The 13,530-nt window shown below is 51.6% G+C and overlaps 1 protein-coding gene and 1 long non-coding RNA gene across 12 annotated transcripts; both read left to right on the forward strand.

The window, feature by feature from the left end:
- The first annotated feature begins 2,982 nt into the window (after positions 1-2,982).
- Positions 2,983-5,867, forward strand: LOC123060902 (uncharacterized). 11 transcript variants are annotated; one of them, XR_006428249.1, is made up of 6 exons: positions 2,983-3,185; positions 3,718-3,776; positions 3,925-4,191; positions 4,381-4,799; positions 5,142-5,233; positions 5,739-5,867. It is a non-coding gene; the product is annotated as an uncharacterized lncRNA (long non-coding RNA). The 11 variants fall into 11 exon arrangements; XR_006428250.1 differs by having other exon boundaries at positions 2,996-3,185; positions 3,935-4,191; XR_006428252.1 differs by having other exon boundaries at positions 3,003-3,134.
- A 3,112-nt stretch (positions 5,868-8,979) lies between these two features.
- Positions 8,980-10,149, forward strand: LOC123058226 (uncharacterized). Its single transcript, XM_044481023.1, has 2 exons — positions 8,980-9,109; positions 9,190-10,149. The coding sequence occupies exons 1-2, from the start codon at positions 8,984-8,986 to the stop codon at positions 9,814-9,816; spliced, it is 753 nt and encodes a 250-aa protein (XP_044336958.1). The 5' UTR covers positions 8,980-8,983; the 3' UTR covers positions 9,817-10,149.
- The last annotated feature ends 3,381 nt before the right edge of the window (positions 10,150-13,530 follow it).

Below are 13,530 nucleotides of genomic sequence, written 5' to 3' on the forward strand. Positions count from 1 at the left end.
CGGTTCGCCACTGCTCCCACCTCTGGCGAACCGCACCGCCGTGCACCGGGCTTGGCCCTGCCCACGCTCCAGGCGCCGGCGGCCCCCTTAGCCGCGCCTGTCGGCACGGCACCCTTGGCGGCCCCCGTCACCGCGGCCCCCTTGGTCACCCCTGTCGCCGCGGCCCCCGCCGCCGCAGCTGCCCCCTCGGCTGCCCCTGGCGCCGTGACCCCGCCGTCCGCCCCCAACGCCCTGGCCCCTTGGGCCGATCCGGAGACCGGCTCGAGCTCATCCTCGCCGGTCCCCCTCTCGGCTCCGCCGGCTGCCGCTGCACCTCTCACCGGTGTGGTCATTCGGACTCGGAATGGGACGTTTCGTCCTAGCACGCGCTACACCTCTGATGCGTATGCGTGTGCTGCGTCCACCTCGGCCCCGTCCCCGCTTCCCACCTCCGTTCGCACAGCCCTTCGGGATCCGAACTGGCTTGCTGCGATGCATGGGGAGTTCGACGCCCTGCAGCGCAACCGTACGTGGCAGCTTGTCCCGCGGCCTCCTTGTGCCAACATCATCACTGGCAAGTGGGTTTTCCGCCACAAGACTCGCCCCGACGGTTCCCTTGAGCGCTACAAGGCGCGTTGGGTCGTGCGCGGCTTTCGCCAGCGTGCCGGCGTCGACTTCACCGACACCTTCGCCCCGGTTGTCAAACCGGGCACGATTCGTGCTGTTCTCCAGCTCGCTGTTTCTCGCGCCTGGCCAGTCCACCAGCTCGATGTGTCTAATGCTTTCTTGCATGGCCATCTCGACGAGCAGGTGTTATGTCAGCAACCTACTGGTTTCGTCGACACCGACTATCCGGACCACGTGTGCTTGCTCTCCCGTTCTCTTTACGGGTTGAAGTAGGCGCATCGGGCCTGGTACCAGCGGATCGCGGCCTTCCTTCAGCAGCAGGGGTTCCGGTCCACACGGTCCGATGCCTCCCTGTTTGTTTATCACCAGGGCCCCGCCACCGCGTACCTCCTCCTATACGTCGACGACATCATCCTGACTGCCTCCTCGCCAGCGCTCCTTCAGCAGATCACAGCTCGCCTCGGCACCGAATTCGCCCTCAAGGACTTGGTGGCTCTCCACTACTTCCTCGGCATCGAGGTTGTGCGGCGGGCCACTGGCTTCTTTCTGCACCAGCAGAAGTACGCCTCCGAGCTTCTGGAGAGAGCGAGCATGCTTAACTGCAAGCCCGCTCCTACGCCTGTCGACACGAAGGCTAAGGTGTCCACCGTCGAGGGTTCTCTGGCGTCCGACACTCCCTTCTAGTGCTCCATCGTCAGTGCCCTTCAGTACCTCACGCTGACGCGTCCGGACATTCAGTACGTTGTCCAGCAGGTGTGCCTTCATATGCATACTCCTCGTGATACTCATTGGGCTCTGGTGAAACGTATTCTTCGGTACATACATGGCACCACAGCTATGGGTCTCATCCTGACGGCATCACCTGACACCAGCCTTGTCGCCTACTCCGACGCCGACTGGGTTGGGTGTCCCGACACTCGCCGCCCCACTTCCGGCTACTATGTCTATCTCAGGCCCTCTCTGATTTCGTGGTCGTCTAAACGACAACCCACGGTCTCACGATCGAGCGCCGAGGCCGAGTACCGGGCTGTGGCCAACGCCGTCGCGGAGTGCTCTTGGCTACGACAGCTACTTCAGGAGTTGCTATGCGAGGTTACCAAGGCGACGCTTGTTTACTGTGACAATGTCTCCGCGGTGTATCTTGCTGCCAACCCTGTCCATCACCGACGGACGAAGCATATTGAGCTCGACATTCACTTCGTCAGGGAGCACATCGCACTTGGTCGTGTTCGAGTTCTCCATGTGTCCACCGATCAGCAGTTCGCCGATGTCACGACGAAGGGACTACCCACTTCGACGTTTGAGGGCTTTCGATCCAGTCTCTGCGTCACCGGCGACGCTTCGACTGTGGGGGCGGGGGAGGGGAGGTGGGGTTGAATATGTGTACATGTACGTAGATCTGGGTTTTGTATGCCGCACCAGTAGTGTCTCTCCTCCTGTATGTACTTGTATCTTGAAAGACAAGACACTGGTCGCACCCCTTGTACCTATATATATATATATATATATATATATATATATATATATATATATATACCTCTATATCTATACCTACTAATAAACCAGTTATTGCTTCTGGTCGTACGTCGTCGTTGTTTTGCAAGAAAGCCCCTCGGTTCACAGGAAATCAACCCGCCGTCCCTGTTTTAGTGGCACCCAGAAAAAACGCAAGAAAGCCCCTCGGTTCACAGGAAATCAACCCGCCGTCCCTGTTTTAGTGGCACCCAGAAAAAACGTTTCACGTTTACAAAAACAACCCTATAAGAATTTCAATTCAGTCCGCAGTCCTTTCCTTCCTTTTATCCACTATGCGCCGGCGACTACGCCCATTCGGTCGTGCGCTGGCGCCCGATCCCCGTCGCCGGCGACCACAGGCAACGACCGTTGCACCTCTCCGCGCGCCACCCCGAGGCGCCGCGCCGCCATCCTCCGCAACCCCGACCTTCTCCTCGACCTCGCCTCTCCGTGCGAACAAACGGCGTCGCCGCCGACGGCCACGGCCACCGTGCTTGAACTGACGGGCGCCGACGGCACGGGGCTCATCTTCGAGGTGTTCGCCATGCTGGCCGACATATTCTCCGCAACCCCGACCTTCTCCTCGACCTCGCCTCTCCGTGCGAACAAACGGCGTCGCCGCCGGCGGCCACGACCACCGTGCTTGAACTGACGGGCGCCGACGGCACGGGGCTCATCTTCGAGGTGTTCGCCATGCTGGCCGACATATTCTCCGGCGGGGTCTCTCCATGGCGACGGCGGCGCTGCACCTGTGAGAAAGACAGAGGTAAGGGAAGATATAAAGGAGGAGAGGCAGGGAGAAGGAGAGGGCGCGAGGAACGGCGGGGAGGTCCCGTCTCCCGCGTGGGGTGGGGGGGGGGGGCGAGGTGCACGGCGGCTGCACTGCGTGCGGTCAGAGAGAGAGCCGGGAGGAATAAGCGAAGGAAGAGGTGGCGGGATCCTGCGGGGCTGGATTGGAGCACCGGTGGTGCTACTGCTGCCGTTGGACGCCGGCTGAAGGGACAAGTCCCTAGGTAAGGAAACATCATGTGTTGCATCGGCACATTTGATGCAGAGTAGCTACTGTAAGTTCCTCTCCCTTCTCTAATAAGCATTGCGACCTCTCCCTTCTCTAATTGGTATTGAGATTCAATTGCTATTCGATGGAGAGCAGCCACAAAAAGTTCCTCAATTGATGCACAGCGGCCACCGAAAACAGATCTTGCTTTCAATCTCTAATTGATTCTCAGCTACAGAGTGGCATGTATCTATAGACTTGCTAATGTGATGGCTAATGCATGTGTATTAATTCATGAATTAGCAAAATATTTCCCGTGAGATGTGCTAATATACAAATTTGATGTTCACGGTGCCCTCCACTTTTTTTTGTTATGCCTATAAGAGATGACTTTTTTTCAATTTTTAAATAGAAAAGCACAGTATGGTTGCTCTTATATACAGCTTATAAAAAGGAATTGCAAAATAAGAAGAGTGATCTGTTCTACTCAAAACAAAATTGCTGAAATTCACATGCATGGTGGCGCCATACAGCGAGCGCATGGTGGCAGAGTTCACAAGCTAGATCTTTGACTGGCGTTATGGCTTGTCTTGATGCAGAGAAGGACGGGGTTCAAGTTGTTGGGCCGGTGGCAGGGGCAGCATGATGTTTTCGTCAGGTAACAACCTAGGCATCGACTCAAGATTTAACTGAACCAATTCCTTTAATTCAGGCTCCAAATCGTTGTTATTTGATTCACCAATTGGTTGCTGGCAACAACTAATTGGACATATAATTGTTGATTTCTATACAAACAATATCTTCAGTTGTTTTCAGATCTTCAATAAGGATCATCAAGCCCTCTGTTTTTTATATGAAGAATAGATATTGTAATTGTGCCTCCATTACGTCTAAAAGTCAGGTATCGGAAAACTGTCATTGGCATATCTCTGTCATGATGGAAGATTGGTTAGACAGAAAAAGGACCTCTGGTTATGTATGACATGATGCGAGGCACATATCTCTGAATGAAGCGCAACAAGAATTGACATCCTCTAATGCTAACTGTTGACCATTCTTCTCTGAAGTATCAGGTCAGTATCCCATGTGCCCCCTATTCATCTGTCATCGCTGCATAAAAATTTAATGCAGTTTTTAAGCCTATGTTTAAGGATAGCTAAATCTCTATGGACCAACCATATTATCTTTTTGAGATAATAAATCAACCTTCATCATGTACTTATGTTGTAACTTCTCCCATCTTTTGTGCTATTATCTAAAAGAGGTGTGGATTGGAATCAGTTTTTTTGCTGCACCCCCATTCCGACAAGGTCACGCACACATACCACCGGGAATCCCACGAACCCTATGTTCGAGCGCGAGCGACGGCAATAGCATCTGCAAGTACTTGACCAACACGCTACCCAGGTGTGGTATCCACTATTGAGGCCAAGCAACCTAGCTCGGTCATCCTTAAGTGTGCTTGTGTCCACCACCTGATGAAGAACGGGAGAAGATTGCTGACTTTGTGCCTAATGATGGTTGCCTGAACTTCGTAGAGCAAATTGACGAGGTGTTGATTGCTGAATTTGGTCTTAAGAGGCACGTCGTGGGAGATATCCCTTGTGGCAGGTTCAAAGTTGTGATGGTATCTGGTGTCTCCCAGCGAGATTTGTTCCTTCTCTTAACAGTTACTATTAAGGTATAACAGTGATGTGCTACTCTGCTGGTCCTTTAGATGTCAAAAAGATTATGTGTTGTGCTAGCTAGCGACTTTTATCTCCCCGTGGATGCAGATTTCAGAATATGTTTAGTTACGACGTACCACAAAGCTGATCTTTTTAACATTTGATTGTCGTGCTTAATACCACAGTTAGGTAGTTTGACTCTTAGACACTGGTCTTTTTAATATCAGACTTAAACAACTACAGTTCTAAATAGCAGTAGTTCTTCTGAATTTCTACCTATTTATTTCACTATTGTGGTTTCAAAATCCAATAGCCTTGCTGTTAGTTAATGCTCTATTTATATTTTTTGCCAACAGAACAAATTTATGTTTCCAGCAAAAAAGTTGGCCGGCCCCAGCAAAAAAAAAAGAACAGTTCCAGCAAAAAAAGATCGCCGTCGTGGTCACAGGTACTAAATGGTTCCACTGTACATCTCTGTAGTTATTTGGTTGAAGGTGCGCATTAGTGGTTAGCTGTGATAATACAAATAGTAAACATGTTATACCAGGTAACAGAACTTCACGAAAATTTGCTGAAGGAGCTGCATCATCCTTGATCAAATATTATTTTTATTATTCCTTGTTGGTTTTAGACAATAACATTAGAGAATCTAAATCCTTTTACCGCGCATCAGTACATGTAATAGAGCAACTCTTGGTGCAACTAGCTGCAGCAAAGACCAACTTGACTTGATGGTATTTTTGATCTGTTCACCTACCCTCCCTCGCTCAATTTTCTTGGGCAAAAACACCCGCCCCACGAAGCCATCTCCGTGTCGCATACCTATTGCCACAACCAACTAAGCTAGCCCAGTGTTTTTTGTGGAAATGATGGTTGTTCCTTCTATTAAATAGTCCCACCTCGCCCCTTTACACCCAATCCTCTTAATTTCCTTATGCCTTTGAATTTCCTAGGTGTCAACAAGCAGTCTTCGGAATCATCAATAAGCCAACAGCGAGAAATAAGTTTAAGAATTGAGTTCCCTTAACAGGGAAATAAGGAAGGGAAGAAACAAATAGGGAACAATCAGATGAAGCATCAAGGAAAATGGATTGAACAATCAGATGAAGCATCCAGCTCGAGGAGAAGCATGGTCTGCAAGGAGACCAATCATCTTGAGGTGGTTCTTTCAGCTACTGCATGTTCCATTACGGAGAAGGGTACTTAGTCGATCTTAGGAGCCAGACTCTGCTCTCCTTGCAGGGAGAATTTCAACAAATGGTACTATTACTCTCCCAACAATTCTTTTATCACTACAAAATGTGTAGGAACCTTATTTTTCCCTGAGATACTGTAATTGAGGAACCGAGAGCCGCGACGGAACATTGTATTTTGCACTACATCCTGTATTTGCTTTGTGGGAAGCTGGCTTGAGGACAAATATGTCAGCTCCATTTTCGTTGTGAGTGATTCTTCATATGACGGTAGTGTTGCTTGTGTTCATAATCAGTCTCTATGTAATGTTTCGGCAGAGAGAGTTGTAACGCCTCAGTCTTCTTGCCGAGTTGCAGAATGCTGTTGTTCACTCTGCAATAGGATGGATGAACATGGTTTTCTTTATTTTACAGCGTATGTGTTGTGGTCGGATACATGATTGCAACAAGATTCCCAACTAGAAGAGGAGTCACCCAGAAGAGTTTTGCAAGTTATCATCACTTGCAAGCCTCCAACTTGATCCATGATTTATATGATCAGCAGAAAACATTGTACAATTTAAAATTGTCACAGCCCATGTATTCTGTGATGCCCAATAGAAATAGCATTGATTATTTGGTATGAAGATGCTTGGACAGCCATGATTAGTATTTTTTTTTCTCCCGTTGCAACACACGGGCATATGTGCTAGTATATATATATGTATTCCCTACTAATAAAGCACGGAGTGCTTCTGCTCGTCCGTCGTCGCTGGCGTTTTGCGAAAAAGCCCCTCGGTTTCCGCAAAATCAACCCGCAGTACATATTAAGTGGATCTGGCAAACTATTCGTGGATCTCGCGACGGACGAATCGAGACGGAGAGGCCATGGTGGACGGGAACGGAGGTGGAGCCGCGGGACAAAGGAGGCTCAGGGTTGACCTCAAAAGAGAGGCCGGAGGGGAGCAACACTGGCCCCGCTGGGCCAGTAGCGCTCGTGGTGGTGTGGTGGGGTGGCATTGTGTCACTCGTCGACCGGTGGCTTGGAGTTGGAGGTGTCGGACCGAGGCGACGGTGACGCGCGAGGCAAGGGAGCGATGGCTATGGCGCCTACATGGCAAGCAGCAGGGGGCGAAGGGGGAGCGCTAGGTGGCGCAAGGCACGACAAAAGATGAGGAAGCGGCGGACGGCAGCGACTTGTGCTCGCCGGCAACGGGCCCAACCAAGTCCCCGCGCGTGCTGGCCGGCCGCCAGATCCGGCGAGCGATGGGGGCTGCTGCGAGCAACGGAGCCACCAGCCACCCATCGGGAGGAGGGGCTCCACCAACACGGCACGGGGACGCCGCCCCGGCTCGGCTCCCTATGTGCCGAAGAGAAGACCGCCGCCGCCCCGGCCGATGCTCTGCCAGAACCTCCCGCGCGGAGGGAAAGGACGGGGTGATCCTGCCGCTGCTCTCGAGCTTGGTGGGGGAGGGGGAGGAGGAGGCGGGGCGAAATCCCGGCGACGGTGTGTGGGCTCAAGCGGCAACGACGGTACATCCAGTGAGAGCTCGGTGTCTGGATGGGGGCGAGGTCGGGATGTTTCATCGAGAGCCTCGCAGAAGAGAAAAGAAAACAGAGGAGATAAGGCTGCGAGCGAGCGAGCGAAAAAAGAAAAGGCTGCGAGCGAGCGACCGAAAGAAAAGGCTGGAAGCGAGCGCCAGCGAGCTGGCTGGTTTCTTCTAGCCAGCCAACGTGTTAGCTGGCTAACGTGGCACAGCATACATCGACTGTTTTTAAATAAAGTGCATTCTGGATCCTTGCGTGGATGTTTTTATAGTCTTTTTTTTAAGGTTAGAGCATACGTGGATGGATAAGAATTAGGCAATGTTGTACACTTGGACTAATATATATACACACAGGTTAGAGCATACACAGTGAAACCATATATGCTTGCACGGCCAATAAAAATAAATACAAAATAAATTGTTTTGATGCATTGTTAATCTCGGTTCATACAAGTGCATAACGAATGGTCAGCGCAAAACAGAGGAGGGGCTCTTTTGCAAAGCAAATTGGGTTTCTTTCGTCCGTTATGGCATTTTTCAGAAAAGTCTCTCTATTTCAAAGAATTCAACCCGCCGCCCGGATTTAAGTCACACCCGAACCGTTATTTTACATTTTTCGAAAAACCTCCTAATGTTTTAGGTTCATCCGCGGATCATATTTAAGACAAACAAATGCTTTTTAAAATCATCTATATCTTTTAACCGTAACTCTGATTTGAACATGTTATATATGAAATTTGGTTAGAAAAATATGTAGAATAAAAATATGAGATTATTTTTACCTGTTAAGTATTTTTAAATATTATTTTCGAATATATTTGAGTGAAACCAAATGATTTTCTAAATTATCTGTATCTTTTAAACCGTAACTTCAATTTTAACATATTATATATGAAATTTTACTAAAAAAATGTGTGGAATCTAAATATGATGTTAATTTTACCTGTTAAATATTCTTAAAATATTGTTATGAAAACAAACTTATAATTTATAGCGCAAGATCCTTTTTCTCATACCGGCGGTGATCCAGATTGCAAATAAACACCTCACTGTAACCATATAGGGAAAAGATAACATTGATAACAACACATGCATACCTTTAAAAAATTGCGCAGGGAAAAACAACAGATTTCTCATCGCGAGAGTGAGAGAAAGCGAGCGAGCGAGAGAGAGAGAGAGAGAGAGAGAGAGGGAGAGGGAGGAGAGAGGGAGAGAGAGACGCCTTAGGATTAACCATATTCAACACACGTTTTTTGTTGTTTTGTGTGAACACGAGGCCATCGCCGGCGAGGATGAGAAGGAGGATAAGCGGCAACACAAATATGATGCCTCGCAAAAATAAAGGAGATGGACCTATTGTGATCTTGAGTGATGGTTGTCGAGTTAAGAGCGTGTGTTATGTTTTTCTCTCCCGTTGCAACGCACGGGTTCTTTTGCTAGTGTATATATATGTGCCCAATGCAGCATCAATTATTATCGATGCACCAAATCTTCTCCACACGGACGACCCGCGCGAGGCGCATTGCATCCTGCCGGCGGCGGCCGCGACACCACACGATGCAGCCCTTTTCGCGGCACACCTGCTTCTTCGCGTCCCTCAAGCAGGTACCCAATCCACAGCTTTAACCCCTCACGGCCCCGCCGCACCGCCTCCCCCTTCTGACGAATGACGATTTCCTCCTCAGGTGGAAGACCGGTTGGCGGCGGAGGAGCAGCCGCCGGCGCCTCGACAGCCCGTCGCGCCGCCGCTGTTCTCTGACACCATGACCGCATCCCCGCTCTTCCTCGGCGCGTCGACGGCCACGGCCACCGACCGCGGCGGCGCCGGCGGGGAGAGCAGCGACGCGGCGCTGGACTTCCTCACCCTCTCCAAAGATGAAGCGCGCGTGCAGGAGCCCCAACAAGACTCCGATGACGGCGACGACGATAGCGGGGCGGACATAGCGCGGCTGATGGCCCTTCTGGGCCTGTCGCCGTCGCCATGGATCGGCGACGACGGACGAGACAGCGGCGGGTGCGACTGCAGCGGCGGCGACGGGTTCATGGCGAAGGTCGTCGGAGTGGTCGGGCCCAAGTGCGAAAGGAAGAAGAGGAGGGTGGACGGCTGGATCCAGCATTACTACGGCGATGGCGGCGGGTGCAGGGAGCCCGCGAGGCTGGCGCACCTCCTGCTCGCCAAGGCCTCGTGGTCCTTGGATGGAGAAGGCCTCGAGGGTAGAGCAGCCATTGCATTCCCTTCCGCGGTGAAGGAGTTCTTGGAGCGTGACGCGCCGGCGCGGTTGACGGAGGGGGAGCATAGGGAGACAGAGTGATGATTGGACGGAGGACCTCTCTGGAGTGTGTTCGCCAAAGCATATTTCAAAGTTCAGAGAACACAGTGACGATGGATGTACAAACTGAATGTTTGTATTCTGAAATTGTCAAACGCAATGTGTTGCTACCAGAGAAGAACACATGGACAACCTGTCGAAATTTTTACATCTATTTACCAGAGTTTTCAGGGATTTTCACCTGCATTTTGCTCCAGTGCCATGCCTTGGGTTCATCTTCATGCTAGGTTGTAATCTGTGGTGGGCGCATGTGCCAATGGCAAGCAACAAGATATGCAAAAACATGTGATGTTTTGTTCTGTCATCGCCATGCAACATATGCGAATCAAAAAACTTAGCGAAGCAGCGTTGACTGGCTAGATAGATGAAGCATGAAGGTATAGTACAACTTAAGTGAGGTTATGTTTGCTGATCCAATTGCATTTAGTCAGAACTTTGCCAAGAATACCTTGAGATTTCTTCCCGCGAAAAAAGAGAGAATGCCTTAAGATTTCTTAAATAAACTTGAGGAGAAATGTTCAAAATCTGTCAGACTATGAAGGTATGAATTATGATGACTACCAGCTAGCTTTCAACGTACTGCGATATCCAAATTATTAGTCAGCAGCAAACTGGCCTGCCCATCTTACATCTTACAAAGGAATGACTATGGATTATCGGCTCACTGCTAATTTTAACATTTGAGGACCCTAGAATTGCAGACTTTGCATATGAAACGTATATGAGACGATACTCTACAGTTACAATTTATTTATGCCCCAGCAAAGCAAATGAACAACACCCTACTGTTTTTGGCAGACTAAAATATAGAAGTATGAAGCTACAAAATTTTACCTTTCTACTTAACCACCAAGAAATGCAGATGCGCTTGTCATCTTGACCTATGAGGAGCCTCATTTCGGATTCACAAATACTATCACTTTCCCTGATCGAATCTGCGACAGTTGCACTGTCCAGGAAACTCTCTTTCGGTCAGTATTCATTCAGTTATACGCTAAACATGACCAATTGTCTACACAACAGCACATGCCATCTGTGAAATAATGGAATCACCTTGAGTCTTGAATATAAGCTGATAATTACCGCAAGCTTGGAGTTTCATCATGACCCTGAATGCAGTACTTGGCAGTTCAATGGCTACTGCAGGCTTCTCACTGTGGTGCTTTGAACTACTTGGTACTTCTCACGTCATGTAATGAAAATCTCTTGTACTCGTAAATACATCCATACCCCTTTACTTTACTGTCCAGCCAATCCAACTTTTTGTGCGTTTCCTCAGACAGGGATGTAAGCGCAACTCTAATGGGAGGACCCATTTTGTCCGTTTGGGTCATCCGGACAGAAAACTTGGCCCAACGGGGCGACCCAAACGGACGTCCGTGTCCGCCTGCTGTCCGTCCCCGACCCAACCCTGACCCAAATCTGGGAACAAATGGGTACGAAGCGGACGGAAGCGGACGCTCTCGTCCACCGCTGTCGCCCGCTCGTGTCCGCCCCTGGTCCCATATTCAGCGACTGCAATGCCCGCAGCAAGGCCACCGGTGCTGGTCTCCACCGCGCGCTCGGCCGCTCCTCCGCACCGCAGCAAGGCCACCGACGCAGGTCGCCGATGCGTGCTCGGCCGCTCCTCCGCGCCGCAGCTAGGCCGTCGGCACAGGTCGCCGACGCCCGCTCGGCCGTTCCTCCGCGCCGCCGCGAGGCCACCGGAGCAGGTCGCTACGGCGCGCTCGGCCGCTCCTCCATGCACCAGCGAGGCCACCGGCGCAGGGCTCCTCTGCGCGCTCCTGCTGGGGCTCAAGGCCCGGACGGCGGCGCGAGCAGAGGGTGGCTGCAGCAGAGGCGCGAGCAGAGAAAAATCTCGTGGGGGAGGGGATCCGCGAGGAGGAGAGGAGGGGCGGCGCGAGGGAGAGAGAAGGGGGCGGGTGGCGCGAGGGAGAGAGGAGGGGGCGGGCGGCGCGAGGGAGAGAGGAGGAGGCGGGCGGCGCGAGGGAGAGAGGAGGGGGCGGGCGGCGCGAGGGAGAGAGGAGGGGGCGGGCGGCGCGAGGGAGAGAGGAGGAGGCGGGCGGCGCGAGGGAGAGAGGAGGGGGCGGGCGGCGCGAGGGAGAGAGGAGGGGGCGGGCGGCGCGAAGAGTTTGGGTCGACGTGCGTTGGATACAAGGCTTGTCCGCCCCATGTCCACTAGGCGGACAGGTGACCCAAACGGACATGAAACGGACAAAATCGGTGTCCGTTTGGGTCCTTGCGTTGGAGTTGCTCTAATATATCCTCGAAAACAAAGCAGCACAGTGAGAAGCTTGCAGTAGCAAGTGAGCTGTAAAACTGGCCGGTCCGTAAAATTTTTACGGGAGGCCTGTAAACCGCCCCTGAATCCACAATATATACCATAGGGAGGCTGTTTTAGGGTTTGCGTCCTTCATTTCCCCTATTTCGCTCTGCCGCAATCCTACATCTCCGGCGAGAAATCCCCTTCCCACCGGCAACGTTTTGCGGCGCCCATAGCCACCGGAATAGAGCCCCAATGTCATGCACGGGTGGCGGGAGGGGTGGCCGAGGGGGGCTCGGTGGCCACGGTGGCGAGCCGCCTCGCAAGCGCCGCAGTGACGATGAGGCCGGGAGCTCCTCCCTCCTCCCGCCGGTGGAGGATTGGCGCAAGGAGCAAGCACGGAAGCGCGGTGCGCCCGCAGCTCCGGCCGGTGGCCATGGAGCAACTTCGACCGCCTCGACCGGATCTTCTCGCTAGCGATCCAGCGACTTCGGGCGGCGGAGCGCGCATGGTTCGACGCGAAGGAGGCGGCCGCCGCTGAAGACGAAGCTGCAGCGGCGCAGATGGTGGTGTTGAAGGAGGAGTACGACATGGCGTTCGTCCTCTCCAACTCGCTCATAGAGTACCACCTCCACGTCAAGGCACCCGGTGATGATGATGCTCCTTAGATTTAGCTTTAATTTCATTTATGCTAGTATGAACTATGTTTTCGTATGAACTCTAGTGATGTAATATGTGGGGCAAACTGTAAGTTTGAATTATGCAATATTTATTTAAAATAAGGATGACCCTTGGCATGTGCATCAGAACGATGCATGCAGCCATATACTATTAAGGGATAAATATATTTTTCGTCCCCCGACTCTCTTGAAAGTATATAAATAGTCCCTCAACTTCAAAATTGACCATAGTCCCTCAATATATAAAACCGGATAAGTTTAACCCCTCATACCATTTTAAGTGGTTTTCGTCCGACTTAGACTCAGTTTTGAACAAAAAATTGACATGTCATCAGAATTACACTGCCACGTCACGAGCAGCAACCGCATTGTATGCTGTGTACACGCTCGTCCGTGCTGGCCTGGCTCATGGGATGTTGGCCCTCGCCATGCTCACCGTCCCGGTCATGCGGCTGGCACCGGAAGGGGTGCAGGTGCCGTGGCACTCGGGCTTGACGTACACAACAAAATTGGCTTTGGATGCTCGTGTGAAAAGCTAGCTAGATGCCGAGCCTATGGGCGACGAGCACTTGGACAACGTGCATGCTGAGCGCCTGAGCGGTCAAACACGTACGACCTGGTGTCCATGGCGTTCCCATGCTTTAGAGGATGTGCCCATGTTAGATAATGCCGGTTGTTCATGCGCTCAGCATGCACGTTGTCCAAGTGCTCAGCCTTAGCGGCATTATCACAACGTGCATGCTGAGCGCATGA

This window comes from Triticum aestivum, chromosome 3A (assembly GCF_018294505.1).
Source record: "Triticum aestivum cultivar Chinese Spring chromosome 3A, IWGSC CS RefSeq v2.1, whole genome shotgun sequence".
Lineage (NCBI taxonomy): Eukaryota > Viridiplantae > Streptophyta > Magnoliopsida > Poales > Poaceae > Triticum > Triticum aestivum.